This window comes from Apus apus, chromosome 10 (assembly GCF_020740795.1).
Source record: "Apus apus isolate bApuApu2 chromosome 10, bApuApu2.pri.cur, whole genome shotgun sequence".
Taxonomy (NCBI): Eukaryota; Metazoa; Chordata; class Aves; order Apodiformes; family Apodidae; genus Apus; species Apus apus.
In genome coordinates, this window is record NC_067291.1 from 5105219 (window position 1) to 5127437 (window position 22219).

The following is a 22219-nucleotide window of genomic DNA, read 5'->3' on the forward strand; positions in this document are numbered from 1 at the left end:
CCGAAGAGTGTACAAGATATTCTTCGTGCATGTTGAGGTAGATACTTCAGATCTCTCTGCTACTTCTCACTCTGCACCTATTCTTGCCCTAAGCTCTCGTTCTTATAGTAATGTTCACTAGCTTGCCAAACACAGCTGTCCTGACCTGTCCACCTGCTCTGAGCCAGCCAGTCATGATTGAATTGCCATGAAAATCAGGCACAGCTGGCTCTTACAAAATACGGATTTGCGGAACGAATTTCCCCTCTGTAGTAGCTACTTAGGTGATTGCAAGGTTTTATTTTTGTTATGCTTGTTTTCCTTTTGTTCTTACTGCTTACTCTGGCTCTATAGTTAGAGGCTACAACCTTAATTCCTAGCATGAGGAATGTGTAGATTTGGCTTGGACCTTTCAATTTAAGTCAGTACATATACATAATCAAGTTCTAGTACTCTGATTTTTGTGAACTGCTTACCAGTGTCTCACATGTACAAAATTACTCAAAGGAGCTGCTCAGAACTTCTCTTCCTAAAGCCTGGAGCCTCTCAGCTTTTCTTTTCAAGGAATAGAAAGGTTACAGTGCTCATATTTGTAGAACTTGGTGGTTCAAAACCAAAAGGCCAGTAGCAATACAAGTGCAATTAAAAAAGTGCCAAAACTTGATAGCTAGATATTTGGGGTTGGGATATGGATTTATATATCTACCAAAAACACAAATAGTTTGCCAACTGTTGCTTTGGAAGTTAACTCTAAATTTGCAAATAAGGTATAGATGTTTTTTGGAATTACTGTGATGTACTGCACCCCTGAGATGTTTTTCCACAACAAAGAAGTCTGAAATAAAAGCTTATTTTTTCCCTAGTAATTTGTTTTTGGAAGAAATACTTAAAGGAAAGGAGGATAGCTAAGGAGATTCAGGTCTGTCGGTCTTTCATGAATAGTAAGGCAAACAATTCCAGTTCAAAAATTTCATTACAGGCCCTAATCACAAATGAAATGTTTCAAATACTTGTACTGCTTCCAGTAACCTCTTTCTGTTCTCATAAAATTCCCCTCAAGGAGAGTGAAGCTTAAATACTGAGGGGTTTGAGTACAGTACCAGTTATCTACTACAGCAGAGACAATATTTTTTTGCATTTAAGCATGAATTCCGATGACATTTAACAGAGTTAATTGTATCTTTATTTGGTATTATGAATTTTGCCTTGTTCTGTTCACTCTGTTGCTTTCTTCAAAATGCCTCTCAAATTTCACTGGCACTGGACCATCATTGGTGATTGCTGCCACATGCCTGTCTAGCATAAAAACATCTTTATTACTTCAGAAAGTATATACTTAACAGCTTGGAGATATTTACATCTGGCTTGGAATTATCGCAGCTATATTCATATTGAGGGAGCTGTTCATTTGGCTTTAATGAGCGTAAGCTACAGCTTGCAGTCAAGGAACTCCTTGAACTTAATAATACAGCAAATGAATTGTTGTACTGCTGACATCTGTTCTGTCTGGGTAGTTTGGTGTGTACTAGTTAATATGAGTGCAGGAAAATTTTTAACAATGAAAAATAAAAGGGGGCTTCCATAGTTGTGTTGATATCTTCTGTTTGCATCTGCTTCAGTTTTAAAGCAGCAGCATGTAGATACACATTCCAACAACAAAATTGAAGCAATACATATTGAAACATTTATTGATGAGGTGTAAAGAGAGAATATACTGTTCAGTTTGGCTTGCAAAGAAGGGAGATCCTCCCACCTCAAATGTACAAATAATTGCTGTTTTAATTCCTCTTTTAAAATGACTGCTGTGTGTTTGAAATAAAATATTTTAATGATTAAATATATGTCAAAAGAATTTGCTTAGTGCCTGCTTTTCTAACATTGGTATCATTTCTTCCCTACAGGTATTTCTGTAACAAAGAAGACTCATACATGTAAGTAACATATTTTGGTTTGGCCTTCTCTTACAAACAGAATTAATGTTAGGCTGTACTGTGGTGCTCAGACTACCAGATGTTGTCTGAGAATGCTCCATTTTAAAAATTGTTTTGGGTTTTTAGCTGCAGAGAGGTTCTGGTCCTCACCCAAAGTGTCATCTAAATGAATATATAATGTGTGTGTCTTAAGTCAGAGGGCAGAAAAAGAAAGTTGTGAAGAAAGGCAAAGATCCTTTTTCTAATGAGTATACCTTACAACTAGCTGATAGGTAATGTATCCAGAAAATACAGGTAAGGAGAATGATTGTATTTTTTTAATGTCTGTTATATGTGCAGTATGATTCAAATAAAAATAAATTATTTAATCTAGAGTCTTCTGTCCCTCCCTGTGCATTAATCTGTAAGGTAAATAATTCTGTGCTTGTACTTAAGGAGCTCTTGATGGAAATGAGGAAGTTACTATTTTGCTCTCAACCATGTAATCAAACAGGCCTTATAAATGGCAGCCTTGGAAACAGATGTGGATGCATGCATTTTCTTATGTATACATCTATTCCGAATCTTCTTCAAAGACGTCATTATTGGTTATCAACTCTCAACTGTTCTGCAGTGAGTTAAAAATCACAGTTCTGATTTGTAGCTGAAGGAGATCTGTTGAGATTCTGTCCATATTGTGGAGGTTTGCAAATCCGTTAGTGCAGGAATTGTACTTGCCCAGGATCTGACACAGGAGTAGTTTAAGCTGAGGCTATTAGTCTCATGAAAGTCTTCTAACAAAGCAGATGGTAGGCTGCACCAAATTTACAGAGATACGCGTTTTAACGGGGTTATGCATTTGAAGTATGTTTACTGCAGCTTCAAGGGTTAAAGAGGTGTCATAAAGTGTCCTATATTAATTTAATTCTTATTCCATTCCTGGTTTTAAAATAGTCATGTAATGAAGAACCTGACTTGAGTTTGTGAATTCTCACTGTATAGTTACAAAATGCAGTTGCTTAATTTAAGCATTTCAAATGAGAAGCTGATTTGTATGAGATTTGAAGTGATTGTTCAATGTCACAAGCTTTTAGGGCATGATGGTCCTCCTCTGCTTAGGTGGGCTTGCTGCTTAATGCATTCTTAGGGTCAGATCCTCTTTGACTGCGTTTGTGGTTTCCATTGAACTTCATGGGAGGCGTCTGAGGGCAGACTTTGACCCTTAAGATGACTGAGATTGACAGTACAGGAGACTGAAGTCCTCTGTATATCCGCAGGCCAGGCATTGTACAGACAGCTTCCTTGCACAGCCTTGCCCATGAGCTCAGCCCTGGCCTGAAGCGACCACCCTCTCTAGAGGTGGTAAGTAATTTGGTGTTTATGCTAGTTCAGTCTGGGGCCTCTCTTGTATAGAGGCTAAAGACTGTACAGGGTGGTTTGTAGTGCTCCACCTGGGAGTCAACTGAAAACAACCTATAGGTTTTGGAAGTGCTGATCTGCTTGAAGAGTCACATCTCCAGTTCCAGGTTTTGGTATTTCTTGTAGGGAAGATTAAATAGTAATCACAGACCTAAAAAGCATAGGAAATGTGCTCTGAAGTCTTGCTAGACTGATAAAGTCTTGTTGTTGTGTGTATCTCAGTGGATGCTATGCATGCTGTCTTTGAGGCCTGTGATGAAAAAAAGATGTATTAATCAAATATGTTAGGTGATTAGCTGCTGTTCACTCTATACGACCTTTAATATAGTTAAGACAGAAATTAGGGTCACAACATCTTCTGTGTTGAAGATTCTGTGCCGTTCTCAGAAAACTGTCAAGGAGCCCTGGTTGGTTAATCACTTGTCATGCAATTGCTGAAGCATGACCAAAAAAGTTTCCTGAATAATGGGAAGATAAGCTTGCCCATTAAGAAAGGATTAAAATAGAAGGAGCAATATGCTGTAATAGGCATGATGAAAATGCGAGCTGTGTTTGCTAGCAAATATGTATGAGAATTCATTCCATTTTGGTTGAAGTTCTTTTAGAATTCATTCCTGTTATGACAAATTATAATAGAGCAGGAATTAATGGAAATTGTGTCTTTGACATTTCAGCATCACGTACACTAAGCATTTTTTTTTTTCCCATAGTGCCTAGATATTTTGTTTTTGAATAAAAAAGTAGACACCAAAATCCACAGTTTGGAATAACTTGGAAAAATAATAGTTTTATATAAACATCTAAATGTAAAAACTACAACTCAAATCTGTGTTGTTAAAAACTACAAATTACAAGGAGAAACTTTTTGTATCAAGTTGATCTGGAGTTTGTCTATCCCTCTGTATCAGTATACTTGACATACCTAAAGCAGGTTACATAGGGTATGATTTTTGCAAATAAGTTTCAAAAAACATTTCCACTAACACTTCATGAAGTGTATAGACATTATTTCCACCACTCTCTAGAAATATGGATGAAGTTGTCTTATTCCAGGTTTACAATGTGTGGCATAGGAGGGAGTTGACTGATTGAACTGACACTTATTTCTAATGACTGTTTTACTTAATTAGTGGAGGTTAATGCCAGAAAGTTCAATACATTATGCATTTGAAACATCAGATTAATCCTTTTCAGACTTCATTTATACTGGTTTTAATTGTGCAGGTTTTGAAATTGGTGGTCATCTGTCACTACTACTTAGTTCTTCCTGGTTTTATTGTTTGAGATGTGGGGGTTATTTTACCCACTTCTTGGCATTAGTCTGTGACAAAATTGTTCTTTGAAACTGAACTGCTTTCCTAATGACAGGTGCTTAGGTAATTTCTGAATCAAACAGTAGTACAGTATTCATACACATGCAATATAGTGCTGAAGAAATAGAAATCTGACTTAATATAACTGGCTAAATAAAACCTGAGAGATTTTCACTCTCCTTAGCTGCTTCTCCATATCCTATCTTTATCAGAATTTGAGCATTACAAAACCTGCCATTTTAAAATATGGAGTGCAATACTCTTCCAAGCAGCACTAAGAGAATAAATTTTATCAACCCCAAAATGCAGATTTTTCCTCAGTAGATTAAACTTTTGATGGGAAAAATTGTGATCTGTCTGTAGAACTATTTTCTCTTGGGCTCACATGGTGATTTGTTAGGTTAACCATTGCCTGGTATAACTTTTAGACTGGCTTAGTCAAATGGTAGAGGCCAAGCCTTATCTCATCTCCCATACAATGTGAGTCTTTTGGTGTTTCAGTCTTTCTGACTCAAGAAAAATATGTGTGACACTTAGCCTCTTTTCTACACTATCTCCCTCACTTTTCAGTGCAATTTAAGATTAAGACCTACCAGCCCAGTCTGATCTATCATGCTTTTATGGTAAGGATTGCCCTTACTGGTAATGGAACTTTTCAGCTGTGCAACTTTGCCACTATTCTTTCTTCAATCTCTGACTCATGAGAGCCAGACCATAAAGGTGCTGCAAAATGGTGTTCAAAATGTGCACCTCATTCTCCCTTCATAGCAATCTGATCAGTTCAGCTGTTGGGAAGTTCAGCTTCCTCTCAAACATACATGTATAGAATCCTTTGCATTGCAAAGCAGCTGTATCTTGTTCCTGTCTGGACAGGTTTGGTGTGGACTGTCCTATTTCAGCATGTTACCACTTGTTACCTACTCCCTGAACTACCTCAGCTTTTGACACTTGCTTCTTTATTCTGTGTCACTGCCTGGTTAAGATGTGATACTAACAGAAGTGGTGGCTGGCAGTTGTACTTTGTAGATGGTATTGTGCCAGGTACAACAGTGAGAAAGCCATTGTTAGTGTTGTGTGGACTAATTTTGTTCATGCTTTATTATCTATGTTTGCTTGCAATGCAAATAGATGTACTTGGATATCACATTCAGTACTGTATATTTTGTGTTTTCATAGCCCTACATATACCCAGATTTAACAGAAACTACCTGTTGAGCAAAACCCCGTGTAGATTAAGACTCCTTTGTACCTCCAAGATATTTGCCCTTTATTTCAGACTTGGGACTTCTGTTTTTTGTGATTTTCCAAAATAGTTATTCTAGTGTAATTTGTCTTGAACAGTTATGTCAGTAGGCATCTCTGTATGAATTCCTTAATTTTGGATTAAATATTCCTTACTTATTCTGAAATTACCCTTTCAGTTAAATTCTGTCAGATAAGAAGTGTTTCTAAAGCTAGGTGCTGATTTTAATGATGTGAGTTCCTGCTGGAAAATTAAGTGGGGTCTGTGCGCTTTTAGTTTTTATCACTAAATAAAAGCATTTGTATGAAGAGCTGGCAGCTTTGTTGGCAAAGGGTGGAAGTAAATCCATCCCTTCTGCTATCTGAGATCACACACCAGATCCTAACCCCTCCTCTCACTCCCACATCAAGCTCTTAGGCTATTCCTATACTCGTCTTGGAGGAGATGTTGATCAGGAGTAGTATCTTGGCTCTGTGTATTTCAATTAGATTTGCCTTTGGGCTAGGTGGTCAATTCATGTTTCAAGCCTGCAGTATAGTCAACTTGATTGTATACTGCCTGCTATATGTAACAAGACCTCAGAAGCTGGAGTGACAAAGCTCAGGTGACTCAATAGATACCCATCATGCTGACAAGCTCCATAACCTTTGACTGGAGCTTGGTGTGCTGTGTCTGCATTGCTGCTGCAGCACTAGTCAAAAAAGGGAGGATCTTGTTCTTCAAATATAAGCAAGCTCTTAATGCTCTCTGGAGTAGAGTTCCATTCCTAAATCATGTCCTTCATCTCTTCAGCTCTAAGCACTTGCTAAGAAAATGACATGGCTTGCTAGAGACTAAGAGGCTGATTTAGGACAGGAGACAGCTCTTCAGCTTCCCAGATGTCCAGATATCCTAGAACTGTTGTTCACCAAAGTTCTACAAGCTTTGCAGCTTAACTGAACCCAAGACCTGGATTTTTCTTTTTCTCTACTTTACTTTCTACACTATATTTATAACCACTGCTGAAGTTTTCTGGAAGTTTCTTCATTATTTTGCTTAATTGCATTAAATAGAAAATAACTGATTTTTTTTCTGATCCGATTTATAATTACTTAGTACATCTGCTGTGCATTGTACTGTGTACTTTGCCTCCTGTGTTTCTTGTGCCAGCTAAAGTAAGTAGTAAAGGACACGTTTCTCTCACAAAACAGAAGCCTGCAGAAAACTGATGGTTAACAGGATCTGCTGTTAGCACCAAGGCCTAAAGAGAACAGGTGAAAACTAAACCCTGTCCCCTGAGGCCAATAAAATAGCTGTTTGGTCCCCTGTGTGTAACCTCCTAATAACTTTACTGGGCAGCCTTAAGATCCCTTGGGGGCTTCTCTGCAAGAGCACTCCCTCTCTTTGTTCAGATTGCTTATTAAAAATGATTTTATAATGAAGTTGCCTCAAATAGCAGCTACTTTCCTACTTGTCCTTGAAGCACTGTTTGCCCTGGTGAAGAATCCGAAGACAACTATCTAGGGCTTTTCTCTTGTTCAAAACTTTTACTGAACTACTGCTACGCTTGATTTTTTTTTTTTTTTTTTTCTGTGAGCCAAAGAAAACCTCTTCATCATCAGGTAGATATTGCACATTTAATTCCACTTGAAAGACTGTAATAAGGTTTTTTGGGGTGTCAGTATCATCAAGTGATCCATTTTATTCCCTGCCACACAGAACACCGTGTCAGTGACTTGTTTGTTGCCTGAGAGAGAACGAACGTTGCCTTCTTGTTGTGGTGGCCAGGTTATTGTGTACTGGGGCAAAGACAAAGGTATTGACAAAAATAATGAGGGGAGATGGAAATATAAAACATTATAAAATAAGAAAATGTTTCTGACTGGCTTGGGAGAAAGAGTATACAGAGTGGCAGTGCTGCATACATGTGTGACTTTCATGTCAAGGCTATAGGTGGAAACCTGTGGGTGCTCTGGTTCTTGATGGTATGTCTATAGCAGTGGAACATTTTCTCTGTGAAAGTTCTGGTATTTGTGAGAGAGTCTGGCCCTTTGCCCACGTGGAAGCATCTGTGGGCAGTGTCAGGAGAACGTTTTATTACTACATGTTTTGTGCATTCACGGAGTAACTGGTCAGAGGTGAGACACATTTGGTGCCTCTAATCTTCTGCTAGCTACCCAAAAACTTGGCTTCTGCCTGGGTCCCAACCTTTTAGCACAGTTGGAAGGAACATTTCATTTTCTCTAAGGCTGGTAGAACAGGCAATTAAATGCACTGCCCTGGAAGTCCCATGGGAAACTGTCTATTAGCTGCACTTGAAGCTAATGTCAGGTCTCTTCTCTGGTTCTGTTCTGAATATAAGGAGCAGCTTCTGTCTATATGGGTTTTTTGGCTGTAACCATTAATTATGGAGTTATTTTACTGTGAGTTTTCTGGTAAATACCTTAAGATAGACTTTTTTTTTTTCTGTGCCTTTATAACAAAGAAGCATGCAAACCTCAGTAAGGTAAAAAACTGCAAACAGATTAAAATTAATTTTGGCAAATAAAGACTGATAAGCAATTGCAAAAAGTTACTCGTGCAGTATTAAAATATATATCTCTGTGTGTGTGTGTTGGGTTATAGTTCAGATGCCTTATAAACCATGGCTGCCTAACAAACTCAGTTTAGACAAAGCAGAAAAAAAAGAAACTGAAATTTTGCAAGTCTTAATCTGAGAGTAAGTCCTGGCCCTTTCCATGCCTCTGCTATACATTGGCAGAGGTTACAAATCAAGAAATTCCAATTCTGCTTACACTTTATTTCTTTTTCTGTTCTGCCCTGTGGAAGTGTACAAGATGGACAGAGACATTCTCTTTCATGTTTAAAAATGGTTTAAAAGCCCATGTTTTAATGATCAATGAAGTGCTGGGAGAGCATGAGGAGGTTTCTGACATTTGATACATGAATTCGGTCAGTGTGGTTGATGGATATTAACAGGTTGTTGATGTAACTCAGCTAAATGTAAACTGTTCATGGATGTAGACAGTAAATACGTTTGGAACATCTGCAGTGTTCCCTTGTACCTAAATCTTGCCTTATTCTCTAGAAAGTTGTTTGTAAACCTTTTTTACCTTTCTCTTTTCTCCGTATTTTAATTCCTAAGGTCATTTGTCTAATGCTAGAAATACTGAATTAAGTAATGAATGCTCTGTGTGCAAAGCACTCTTAACAGAGAAAGTGTAGGACTGCTCCGAATCCTATTGCAGCAGCTTTAAGGATTCCTATTGGCTGAAGCATGCTTTGATCAGCCCTTAAAACATATTCTTGTTTGTGTTTTTGTTTTGTGGGTTTTTTTTCAAGTCTCCTGTCTTAAGAACTCCCAGCTGTAATGTGAAGTTCATGTTTGCCGCTTGATGAGAACAGCCATCCACAGTTTTGGTGTGGTCATTGGTTACAGAAGAGAACTGTGTTATGGGCTGACTGTAAGCTTCAAAATATGTGATACTCTCCACACTCTTAAGATTTTTATCCAGCTCTGACAGGAGAAGAAATTACTCTTGGCAAAGTCATGAAGTTATTTTTTTCTGCAGTTTTTGAGTAGCTTGGACACCAAAACACTGACAGATGAGATGTCTCCAAATCTGCTTTTCATTTCTGGAAATTTTTCAATGCAAACAATGTGAAGACAAATAGGAAGTGTTGCTGCTTACGACTTTCTTCTTTAATATGTGGGTCGCATATTTGGCCTCTGAATAACCTGAGTCAAGGCAGCTATAACTATACGTAACTGTACATACTAAACAAGACTTGTGCAAGACTGTATCAGTTAAATTTGAATAGTCCCTTCAAGTCACCTCAGTTTTTATAGAAAGGTAAGTCTTTATATCTGCATTGGATTGTTATCAAATAAAGCAATTATTAAATTAGGATTAAAAGTAGAATTAAAACATGTACATAGGGCCCAGTTGCCTATTTTTTCAAAGATCAAAAGTCAAATTGTTTTCCCAAAGGAGTAGTTTATTCTCATGGAAATATCACTGCTACCTTTTTTTCACACGTTGAGAAGAATCTGTTCTTAAAGCATTCTTCTCACATTCATCACTTCATGACATTCTTTCTTATAACACAATATTACATTTTTGTTGCAGCAGGGCTGAATCCTAATGAGTCTAAAGCAAGCTCAGTCATATGGACTTCTCCAAGGTTGGTATCTGAACCAAAAAAAGCACATTTTATTATCTGAATTTTGAAACCAGGGACTGATTCCATCATTCCTAATAGACTCATTTATTTGACAGTGCATTGCTGCTAGACTTGTGCAGTCACCAGTCTGAAACAATTATTGAACCTGAAAGGGGCTTTTTAATATATGTTGATGGCTAACATTAGGATTGTAAAAATATTGGAAGTTTTTGCAGCCTTTCTCTGAGAACATCAACCTGGAAATATTTAAATGTTCACCCCAGCTGGGAGCACAGCTACATGCAGACAATGTATAAGGCAGCTCTTATAGCAGTTCAGGTAGTCACTCTAACTCATACTTGAACAGCTTGTTCTTAATCTCATGACCAAATGATGATTCTGTATTGACAAAATGCAATGTCTTTGTGGTTAACTGTGGAGGAGTGGGGGTGTGGTGGATAGCAGGCAGGGAGAACAGTGTAGACAGCTTTTCAGAAATCTTGCCAGATCTGAGTTGTAATTAAGTAGGAGTACAGGTGATCCTTGGGTTTTTTTGTATGGATCTAAAGGTAGTGACAGCTACTTCAGTTTGAGTTTCTGAGTACAGAAATGCCATCTGCATTTGTGTTTGTAATTTGCATGGTGGGTGGGAAGATGGTCATCTGCTTACCTGAACTATACTCACATACAAATCGCTTATGCAAAATTCTTCATTAAACAGGTCTCAGAAAACATGATGCCTGGTGTTATTTCATTATAGAGGAGTAGTTGAATTTCCTGTTCTATTTTAATAGTGGTATTTCAGTTAAGAACAGAAGAAATACAGTTCTTTCACGATACAGTAAAACAACACAGTTTTTCTGCAATGCCAGAAGTATTTCCTTTCAATCAACTGTATGTGCACTATAAAATATGCAGTTAAAATATGCATGATTTGGCATACACAGATCTGCTTATTAGTACAAATAAGCATAACAATATCAAAACAACTTTGTTCTAAGTATGTTTTATACAGAGCGAGACAGTCAGTATATGAAGTACCAAATTACATCCTCCAGTCTGAATACCTTTGAATTCCAGTGTGAATATTTTTTGCTACTTAATCTCTTGCTATTATAAGACACTGTAGTTGTAGGACTTAGTTTTGTCTTTAACCCCAATCCAGTCACCTTGCCTGAAATTACTGTATTGTCTGGCTTTGAACTCACTGCTCACTGTATCAAAGGAATAGTTCTCACCTTAACAGAAGTTACAGTTTTAAGGGATTGCAACTGGAACTTCAAGAAGCTTCCTGTCTTAACCCAACTGCACCTTCACTGAGTTACTGTGAAAATATTAAGTAGAAAATTAAACAGCCTTGACAAAGAGGATGATGACTTTGCTGCAAAAGCTGAGACTATTGTGAGAGCTTTTTGCTCTCTGGTGTAGCTTTCCCTGTGTGTGCGATAGGTTCTTGAGGTTTCTGTTTAAGGTTAACAAACTCTCAGTTGGGAGGTGTAGCAGCGTGACTTGCTGAACAACAGACTAGGAGACTAGGCACACCCTCGAAGCAATTTCCTCATTTTCTTTTTTTTTTCTTTTTTCTTTTTTTCTTTTTTTTTTTTTTCTTCAAGTGTTTACCATCTACTTCTAAAGCCAGCTCACAACACTCAAAGTTTGGGGTTTTTTTTCAGTTTTTTGAAACTTCATATTAGGCTTTATTTAATCTCTGTGCAACAGGGAAACCTCTGGTTTCAGAAAGCCAGTATATGACCAAAGCCATTTAGTGATTTCCTTTTAGATATAGTTCTCAGTTGATAACCATCCTTCCCACCAGTGTTTGTCTGAAGAACTGTTTCCTTATCTTTGTTACTGTTACCTAACTGATATGTAGGTGTGATACTTCCTGGCTGCAAAGACAACTTTTACAGATAAGGCAAGTTTCCTGTTTAAACCCTTAACATTTCTTTTACTCTAACCCATTTTTCCTTTTCCATCCCCATATTGCCTGCTTACTCCAGAGCTATGGTCCTTGAAGTAAAAGTAGAAGTAAGGGGTCATCCAAAAAGATTATTTTACATGCTGTTTGAGGACCTAAGGATTCTAAAGGCTGGCTGAAAATATTTTTCCTAGTAAAAAGATCTTTTGATATTTCAAAAAATATTTCACTGAAATAGTCTCAGGGTTTTTCAGCAGTTTTCAGGAGGAAAGTAAGAAAACCCCTAGTTAACTCAGAACATGATGAGTAGTCCTTCACATGGGATGGTGACGTGACTTTGAGAGCTGGCCTAGAAACAAGTCAGTTCAGGTACGTCAAACTTAAATTTCCACGTCCTGTTAACTTGACTTCACCACTACACTGTCAGCTGTTTTGAGAATAGATTTTAGTATGAAATCCCATTCTTGATGACGCAGTAATGTATATTCCTCTGGAATATTTAATCTTTGACAAGCAGACAGTGTTGTCACCAAAAAATCCCCAGCCATTTTTAGCAGCAAACCTTAGAAAAGAGACACAGAGAACCTTCACTTGGAACAAATGGGTTTGCAGACTTACTCTTTGTGAAAGTAGTACCTGGCAGTGCCAGTTTGCCAAGAAAATTCCACTTACTGCATGTTAATTTGCTGCTTTTCACTGGTGTTGGGTGGAAGGTCGTATAATAGTCAGTCTAGGTAGGAACCTAGCACTTATTTTGCAAGTAGGCTGCATTCCTTACTGAGGAGTTGAATCTGCAGTTAGACTGTGACTCCAGCCCAGTAAGTGGTATTGTATTCTGATGAGTGCAAAACTGAGAAGGCTTACATCTAACTCTGTGCTCTTTTGACTCAAGTTATTGAGTTCCTGGTTTTGAAATCACAAAGCTGAGAATATGAATGTGATTGGCATTTTACTAGATGTTCTCAATAAGAAATAACAGATAATCTACTTAATTATTTCTAATGTGTTGCGGGTGGGTATAGGTTGTCCAGAAAATGTTATGTGTATTGTTGTGTCAGGTTTGGCTTGCATATACAAAATGGCACTGGCACAGTAAGCCTCCGTGATGCTTCTGTGCAAGTCAAGCTTGATAGCGCTCTTTTTGACAAGCAAAAGGTCTGTTCAGCAGTTATAAATTGAATGAGTAAGTGTTAGTTTGACATAGACCCCCTCCCACTGGTGCCATTTGTGCAATTGTTGAGACTTCTGGTACCCATTGCTAAAGTTTATAGTACCAGTATCATGCCATTCTCCCTTTACACTTTCCTGTCCCTTTGATAATCCCCATGCAAAATTTTTCTCCTAGACACTTGTCATTAAAACATGGTTCTATTTCTAAATAGATAAATTACCAAAGTGCAAATAAAACTTGCCTAAAGAAAAAAAAACCAAAAACCTACAACTAAATAAATCTGTAAGCTAGTTCTGAGTGACATACCCAAAAATAACCATTCCCTTTACTAGGTTAGTTCATTGCTGGATAATAAATTAAAAAAAAAAAGTTTTTAATTGACTATTTAAGTTGGTTTAGTTCAAATCAGTCTTTTCTCCATTTAGCTTTTATTGTTTTCCAGTTTGTGATCACTGAACACAGTTGATTGGACAACCCCTTTGGTGGGTTTTATGTGCTTGCTACACATTTGCTTCTAAATAATTTTTAGGTTATATTTCTATTATGATTGTTGTTATTCTTAGAGCTTGAAAGAGACAGAAGGAAAATGGAGAAGCAAAAAAGTAAGAGGTGTAGTGTAAGGTAAGGGTGTAGTTACTATTTGCCTAAAAGTTATATGCCAATTTGATATATTTGGACCTCTTAGGTAAGAAGCAAAACAGAAGCTTCACCTGAAGCAGGTGGTCAAATTGTGTATACAGTAAGAGGAACTAAGTGATGGCAAACTTTGTATTTCATCCATTTTAGCACTTTTTTTTTTTCCAGTGAGATCATGACTCATCACAGTGCTACCTACATCCATCAACCTAGGCATGCCCAGATTTACAAGATTAGAGTAAAAGTGCTTAGCTTCTTTAAAAGATGCACTTGTGGGATACTTCAGGTGGGGTCCATGTGAAACAGCAACTACTCATTTAAATCTGACATTGTCCATACTCCAAACATACATTCATAAAACATCACTTAGTTTTTATGTGAAGCCTTCACTTCTTTAACTGTTGCACTCGTGGTTTTCCTCACGAGACTCTTCCCATTAGAGAAAACAAATGATAAAAGAGAGGTGCAGTGACTTAAAGAGGACAGCTGTGTACCTTTTGGAACCAGCAGAAAAACCCCGCTTGGTTCTAGAGCCACAAGGTCCTGTTCATTGCAAAGTGGTATAGCTTCTCCTTTATGCCCACAGTGGTACAGTATACTGTATTTAGTTGTTTTTTACTCTATTATACAGGTATTTACTTGAGTAAGAAAAGAAACTAAGATTTTTACTTGACTGTTTGCCAATAGGCTAAAACAGTTCTCCCAAACCACCCTGTTTATGTGTTAGTGCTCTCTGCTTTGTGCGTTTGTCCTTTGGTGCTTTTAAATTATTTTTCAAAAACATCTTTATTCCAAATTTTAAGTGAGGTAAACATAATTCTATTGGCTGTTGTGTTTGACCCCTCATTTGTTATTTAATATGAATGTATATCGTAAACTTCTTGATTTTTAGTTTATATTTTGCAGATGGTTGTGGGGGCTTTTTGTGCTTAGTGTTGAGGAAAGTATTTTCATTTCATTTCTAACCATGTGTTTTCATGGAAACAAACCACCTAAACCACGTTGTATTTCTATGGAAACACAATCTTATTAAATGTCAAACAGTTTATGTTTTCACGGCAATCATCTTGAAATTGGCACATTCACTGTGTCAGTGTTTTATGATGTAAACTTAAAACTGTCAGATTGTTGATGTTCAGACATGAAAAGGTCTGAAGTCTTACAAGCAGAGGAGGAGAAGTTAGCCTGTTGTCAATTAGGAGGTGTTGGTAATTTAGGCATGTTTGTTTGAGGCTTGTATTAAGATAAGAAGAACTCCTTAGTCTGAGTATCCTTAAATATTTAAGCTGATAAAAAGGTGGCATCAATACAGAAGTTGTACTCATTTGTGCTTACTAAGGGCTGACTATAAATATCAGGGTTGCTGGTGGAGCTTGAAGTGTCTTTGCGCATTTAACTCTATCACTCAGCTCATGAGTTGCGGAAATTGCTTTACAAAGCAAGGAAGTTGGGAGAAATGGCTCCACAAGACTGTGCATACCCTATGGAACTGGAGCTCATGGATCTTAAGGGTTTTGGCATTGCCTTATCATTTGGGAATTAGAACTGGAAGTTTGAGTCACCTTGTAACAAATTGAAATATTACTCTGAAATCAGGCTGCCTCCTGGAAGAGAGAGAGCAGAGCCTACTGGGCAAGCTTACAGCAAAAAAAGTTCTGTGTCAGGAAGGAAGGGCATCTTGAATAAGCTGCAATTTATCAGTAAGTGGTCCTTGTGTAGAAACTGAGCTCACATCAAAGTTAGTCATTGTTTTAGTGACAGTTGTGGTGCACATCGGGCTGTTAAAAGATTAGCAAAGTATGTGATGCATATGGAACAAAGACAACGCAAAGATAATAGTAAAGAGAATTTTGTATTCACTAAGATAGGAAGTACTTGTGCAAGAAAAGCCCTTTCAGCCCTCCTGCCTCCATCAATCTAACACTTTAAAATGAACACATTATCACCCTACTGATCTTGACATTTCCATTTAACTCATAACCATATGGGTTAAAAGGCAGTAAAATAAATTTTACTTCTATCAAGCTGTGCTATATTTTATAGTATAAACTGTTGTTGCCCATATGGTTTAATAAAATATGTTTCTACTTAGAAATGGCTCATTTCCACCCTGCAGGTATGAGTGCAGTTGCATATATTACCCCTATCATGTTATCCAAATAACTAGGAACAAAGTAGGTATTTAGTTTATTGTATCTATAGGGAAACTGTACATATATTTTACATGCACATTTCAACTATATTTCCTCTTATTGTGATTGTAGAAAAGTATTTAATGGATTTCTTTACAATAAATTCTAAGTTTCACGGTGGAATTGATTAAATGGTTTGGTTTGTTTTGAACCCTAGTTGATGGGGTTTAAATCCAGTTTTCACAATGTCCTTCAGTATGTTTTTTACTCTGTGTTTGTCTCTTCTGTGCAGCAAAATCAAAGAAAATTTTTCACTGTTGGAAAAAAGTTGTAATATATCCATATATCCAGCCCTAAGTTCCTTCTTGCACGGAGTTTGCCTGTCACCTGCTCATCTTTCAGACCCCGAGATTATTCATCCTTGCTTGTGTCTATGTAGAGTCTCACAGAGAGCTGTGAGAAAAAGCAGTTTCCTAATCAACTCTCTGTTGATACTCCAAGCTGGGATATCTGTGCAAGAACATGATTCTTCCCTTTATGGATCAAATTACAGACTGGATTCTTTCATGAGCATCACTTACATGTAACTTTCTCAGTTATGTCCTTCTGCATTATCTCCTACCAGCTCAAACTAACATCAGTGACCACATCCACCTGGTGACGCTTAACGATCCATTAAATCCTAGCCCTCAGGGGGCACACTGTGTATTTTTTTGTTTGGTTGTTTTTTGTTACACACAAACACAAAGCAAAGAGTGAATGTATCACTTTCAGATTTAGGTGACTGAGATGAGTGTTTGATTATCTGAAACAGGTAGCTGATGTTTATAGACATATGCATAACAGCCATTTTTCTCTTGAACCATGTACCAGAATACAGGTGTGCTGGTACATCCTTTAGTTTTAAAGGAAGGATGAAAACTGTGTAAGTGGTGCTGAGCCATGATGTCACAACCTTTATACTGCTTATACTCTGTGTTGTGATATTTTGCCACAGAGTTGCAGAACAATGTTCCAGTTTTTCCCCAGCATAGGTTTTCTTTATGTTACATTAACAGTGTAACAGAAGGAAATTGTAAGTTCTTAGCCTTATCCACAAACCAGAGGAAGATTTATTTGAGAAGCACTAGTATTTGTTTTTATTAACGTTGATGCACTCTGTGGAAACTTCTCAGTACAGACTTATAATTTATTCATAGCTGAACTGGAACGCTAGAGGCATGCCTGCTTTTTCAAGCCATGCGCATGCAGGGGCAGATCTATATGGCAGAGCACTTGACATACAGGATCTGGCATCCACACTCTACCTGTTTCAGGGTTGGTCTGTTTGTTGACTTTAGAGTAGGTCTGGTCTGGTCTGATTAAGCTTGTTGCAGCTGGAGTGAATTACATGTTGTCTGGGAGTACATCGTCCAGTTCAGTGTCATCGGAAAGGAATCCTGCTCATGCACTCTGAGACTACTCTATGAAGCAAACCAAAACACAGTGAAGAAATGAGGAGAGCTGCTTCAAAAGCTCACTCCTGATCTGAACTAAACACTGTTGGAGACACATGCTGAAAGAGTGCAAGTGCACTTTCTGAGTGGGACTAGAAATTTCCCAGCCAAATAGTGTTTGCATTACCAGCTCCACTGAACTGCCTGTGGATGGCCTCCTTGCTTTCATCTAGGCTTTATGTTCTCTCTGAACAGGACCCCATGACTGCTGCCCATTTCAGTCATATGGGGACAGCTGACTCCTGCTCCTTTAGAAGGCACCTGATGTGCACAGATGCATTGTAAAGTGAAATAGGTTTGTGAAAGGCCAGATTTTTCTATAAATGGGAAATGTTCTTTCATCACACTGTATAATAACTGCTGAAGGATAATCATATTAATCTTTTAGCATTGCCTCTGTTCAGAATTAACTGATGGTTGGAAAATGCTCTTTATGTTGTTCTTCAGTTTGTAATGGAAAGTCAGATCTTCTGTTTTTTTCTTCTCTTGTATAGCATATCCTGCATAAAAACCTGGTGTTCACTCTGATAGCTAAGAAAGTACTGGAATTCGGTATCAGTGGTGTTACCATATACAAAAAAACATTTATTGGGGCAGAGAGGAGACAGGATTTTGTGTCCCCTGCCCATCATGAAACTGATCACTGAAATGCAGCTTTCCATGCTCTTCTGTATTGTTTTTATATGGATTTGGGGCCCAAAAGTTGCATTGCTTGTTACGACGTTTGCTGCTGCCGTTGCTCATAGCTATGGAGATTCATGAAGAAAAGAGGAAAGCAGGGAGGGTGTTCAATACAGGAAAGTTTTCAACACAGAATCCAGTACTTTTGCAGGTGTACAGGTGTGACCTTTTCTTGTCATTGTCTGTGCACATATACTCTCTGATTCAGAATTTTTTTTTGTAGCTTCATGTGCCACAGTAAAGCTTTCACTGCCTTCATTTACTCACTTGAAATTATCCCTCGTAAATACTAACTCAGTGTGATTTGTTACAGTACTGATAATGTGTTGCTTAGCTTGAATAACTTGTAAAAAGACTGTGATAATTAGCTCCTACAATATAACATTTTCTTTCGTTTTTGAATATATGGATTGTCATTTGCTGCCAGGCACTGCATAAGTGTATCAGTAGTTCCTGCAGTTGTCTCTTTGGTGCTTTGAGCAGTTCAGCATCTCTAGTGCCTTCATGCATCTGCATGTTTATGATGAGCTAAAAAAATAAATCATGTTCCTACCCTTATTTTTTTTACAGTGCTACATTGAAATGGGTCTCCAGAATCTCCTCAGATTCTGGGAGGACAAACTTCTCTGAGTCACTGTTTTTGTTCTGCGTCAGTGCCACTTCATTCTCTACAGTCAACCAACTTTGTTTCTTCACCCCAAAAGCATCTAGAAGTATTAGGCATTGGTTATTAATATTTAGGTCATCATAACTTTGACATTTCTTTTGAAGGCTTCATCTAAACATTGCTGTACTTTTCTGTCATTACTTTAATAGTTCTGTTTGCTGGCACTGGTGTTTCCTTTTCCTCTAAATCTTAATGGTCAATGGAAAAGGGAAGCCCAAACAGAGAGTGCATTGAGGTTTTTTCAGAACATTCTATTTATCTAGCTTTCATCTTGTTTTTCCATGCTCTTCTGCAGACATGTTGTTATTAATGTGAATGAAAGGGAGTAATGGAAAGTGACTCTATTGTGCCTCGTGTGTAAATGTGGTAGCCTGTATTTTTGTTTCATTACATTTGTGTTTTTAATGGTATTTGTTTGTTTTTAATAAAAAACCCTCACACTGGAAAAGTGATGATTTGACCAGGAAGGCACTAACAGTGATGTTTGGTGCAATCGAGAAGTTTGTTTTTCAGTCCCTCACTTACACAAGCTGGTTCCAACAGACCTTTAATTTACATTGCCAGCATGGAGATATAGCCACAAGAGCTGCTCTGTAATATCCTTTTAAACAGTATTTTTCACCTACCTGCAACGAGAGGTATCTGTTTTATATTGCGGCTCATTTATCGTGCCTCAGTCAGTTAGTTCTTAAACCTGAGTTAACCTTCTAATGTGACCCTGCTCTCTTTTCTTCCTTGCTCAAACCTATTACTCCATAAACCAAGATGTCCAACATGAACCCAGTCACCAGTGAGGACAGTATAAGGATTTAACATCTATTGCTTATGCCTGCTGTTCCTTAGAGTAGTGAATTTTCATCACATCTTCATAAACTGAAGAGCAAATTACGTAATCTGAACTATTCCTTACGTACTCATGGATTTGCTTCATGTTTTCCCTCCCTGGCTTAGGACTGTACATTGTTCTCTAATTCATTCTGCAGTCAAAAACTAAACAATTAGCCACAAACTCTCAAGCTCTGGCAGATGATTAATTAAAAAAAAACAAAACACCACCACCAACAAAAAACTTTGGCTGATAATGCTAGTCTGTGAATTATGAACTGGTGTTAAACCAGGGAATACTGCTATTGTCCCCTGTACAAATGACCCATCCTTCCTTGACTCAAGTGCACCAGAAATAATAAGATTTTCCTCTTAATCGAATTTTAACCATAATGTTGTTAAAGTTTTTAACTCCTTAATGTAATGTTCCCGAATCTCCTTGAGGCAGCCACCATGTAATCCTCAGGGGAAAAAAAAATGCAGAATTCCTTCATGTTTCAGTATAATGTGGCAGTTGAAGGGGAAGATGGTAAAAGAAGTTGAAAATATTTAGGTAAACAGCTGCATTGCAAAATCTTACTGCTATAATGCCAAACATTTGAATTTAAAATGCCAGCCACGAGAAATTCCTTTGTAGGCCACTGTCAGTGATTGCAGATCAGCTCCCAGCTGTGCTTTGGTACTGACACCCAACTTTCTGTGAAGTATATATTTATGTTACTTTCACTATTAGTACTCTTTTTAGTCATGTTTTCACAAGCCACTGTCCTATGCTTTATGATGGTCACTAGCCAGCAGTCTGAGTAACACTTGGGCGAGGGGGTTTTTTAGGTTGGTAGAGTATTAATGAGTCCTAAAGAACTTAAGTATCATTCATAATTACTTGCTACAAATGTATTTATTTCTGGGGGAAAGAATCCCAGCTTTGCTTACTAAACACAGTCTTGTTTGCTTACTTCTAAGTGTTATAAACACTGAACTTGAATCTGTCATCTCATATCTCTCAAAGTCTTTCTGAATGACAACGGAAATCTCTACTTCTGCTAGCTGGAAACAAGTATGATTTCTGTGATGAGCCCAGACAGATTTCTCCCCCACCCTTGCTCTCCCCTCACTTGGTAACACTGTAATTAAACCTAGGCTACATAAAACCTGTTTTTACTCTGAACACTACCTTGTCTGCTTCTAATAATTACTTAGCTGTACTGGCACACACATACAATTGTTTTTAATCCATCTACAAAAGGATTGCTAGAAAAGTCCTCTGCCCCCAGTGACAGGGGTGAAAAAGTGGGGGCATTACACAGGGGCAAGAGCTTGGCTGTGATTTGTGTGCTTTTCAGCTCTTTGCTGGATGATTGCTGATTCCAAGATTGTAATGTTCAAACTAAATCTTTAAAAAAATTTTTCCATTATAGGTAAATAGAAAATTAATCAAGACCGTACAATGAATCTGCAGGACGCTAATGATTAAAATGGTTGCCAACACTTTTCACAGTGTTATGAAGTTTTCATTAATATTTTATTTCAGCACGTGGTGAAAAGCTCATTTAAAGACTGGGCTTCCAAGACAGGAGTCATAGCTTAGATAAATACTCGTGAAGAGCTTCATGTAGGGCCCACTTAGTTTTTAAATTGACTTTCCGGCTCGTACTTCACAATAACAATTTAAAGTATTAATTTAAAGGTCTGAGCTATCAAAAAAGAAAAGTAGTCAGATTAAGTATAAACGGAAAGATGCTTTGTAGTAACTTGATCAGTCTTGTCATCAGCTTAGCTGTTATGTGTAGCTAAGCTAGGTTAACTGATGATGGGGTTTTCCAAACATGACCTTTCATGCACATTTCTCAGCACACAGAAAAAATCATATTAAAAAAAATATATATATCCATAATCCACAGTGTTTCAAAGGGATTATACCTGCCAGTAAGGATGAGTCTGTCTTTTGGGAGCATGTTGGTTGCATAAGTTCATCTGAAAAATGATAAGTGGCAAATTTTGAGTAGAATCTGTCCATCTGTGCAATTATGTCTAGGGTTGTCCTCATTACCATCAGAGCCAAGTACTTCATAGTTTTTAAAATATCTCAAAATCTGAACAATGAGAAGCACTCTCATCTATAGAAGAACCAAGACACAGAAACTGAAGTGATATGAACCTTTTTCCAGCTCCCAGCTGTGGTATTTTGTGAATGTGCCCTAGCCCCCTTCTGGCAAAATCAGCCCAATTAGCCCTGGTCAGCAATTCTGACTGCTTAATTATTTTTTTTTCCCATTGTAGATTAGGGAATGGTTACTTAAACTGCCTCAGAAGCTGTCCTACGACTAGAAACTGAGGGTTGCACTACTGTTCTGTGCTGCTGTTTTGAGGCTAAACAGTCTCAGTGCTGATCTACATCTACTGTTCTAGCACTTGCTGTCCCACAGTCCAAATGACATGGGAGCTTTTCCTCCTACAGTGTTAAGCCAACAAGGCCAAGCAAACTCTGCCAGTTTTCCTGTTTCTTGAAACTACTGATCTGGGGCTGGTTAGTGGTCCAGCTAATACCCCAGACTCAGCCAGAACACGATTATCAGAACAGGCCTTCCCCTATCTCCTGGTTATGTCATAGTCCTTTATGCTGTGTATGCCTCCTCTGAGAGATGATTTCCCAGTTGTTACATAGACCAAGTGGGTATTACTTGTT

General features: G+C 37.8%; 1 protein-coding gene across 2 annotated transcripts in view; it reads left to right on the forward strand.

Annotated features, from left to right (window-relative positions):
* RORA (RAR related orphan receptor A) overlaps nucleotides 1–22219 on the forward strand; it is a 356756-nt gene that overhangs the window by 239317 nt on the left and 95220 nt on the right. For both annotated transcript variants that reach the window (XM_051628156.1, XM_051628157.1), the window contains one exon: nucleotides 1881–1910. In XM_051628156.1, coding sequence (XP_051484116.1) covers nucleotides 1881–1910 — 30 coding nt within the window. The remainder of the gene's footprint in view (nucleotides 1–1880; nucleotides 1911–22219) is intronic.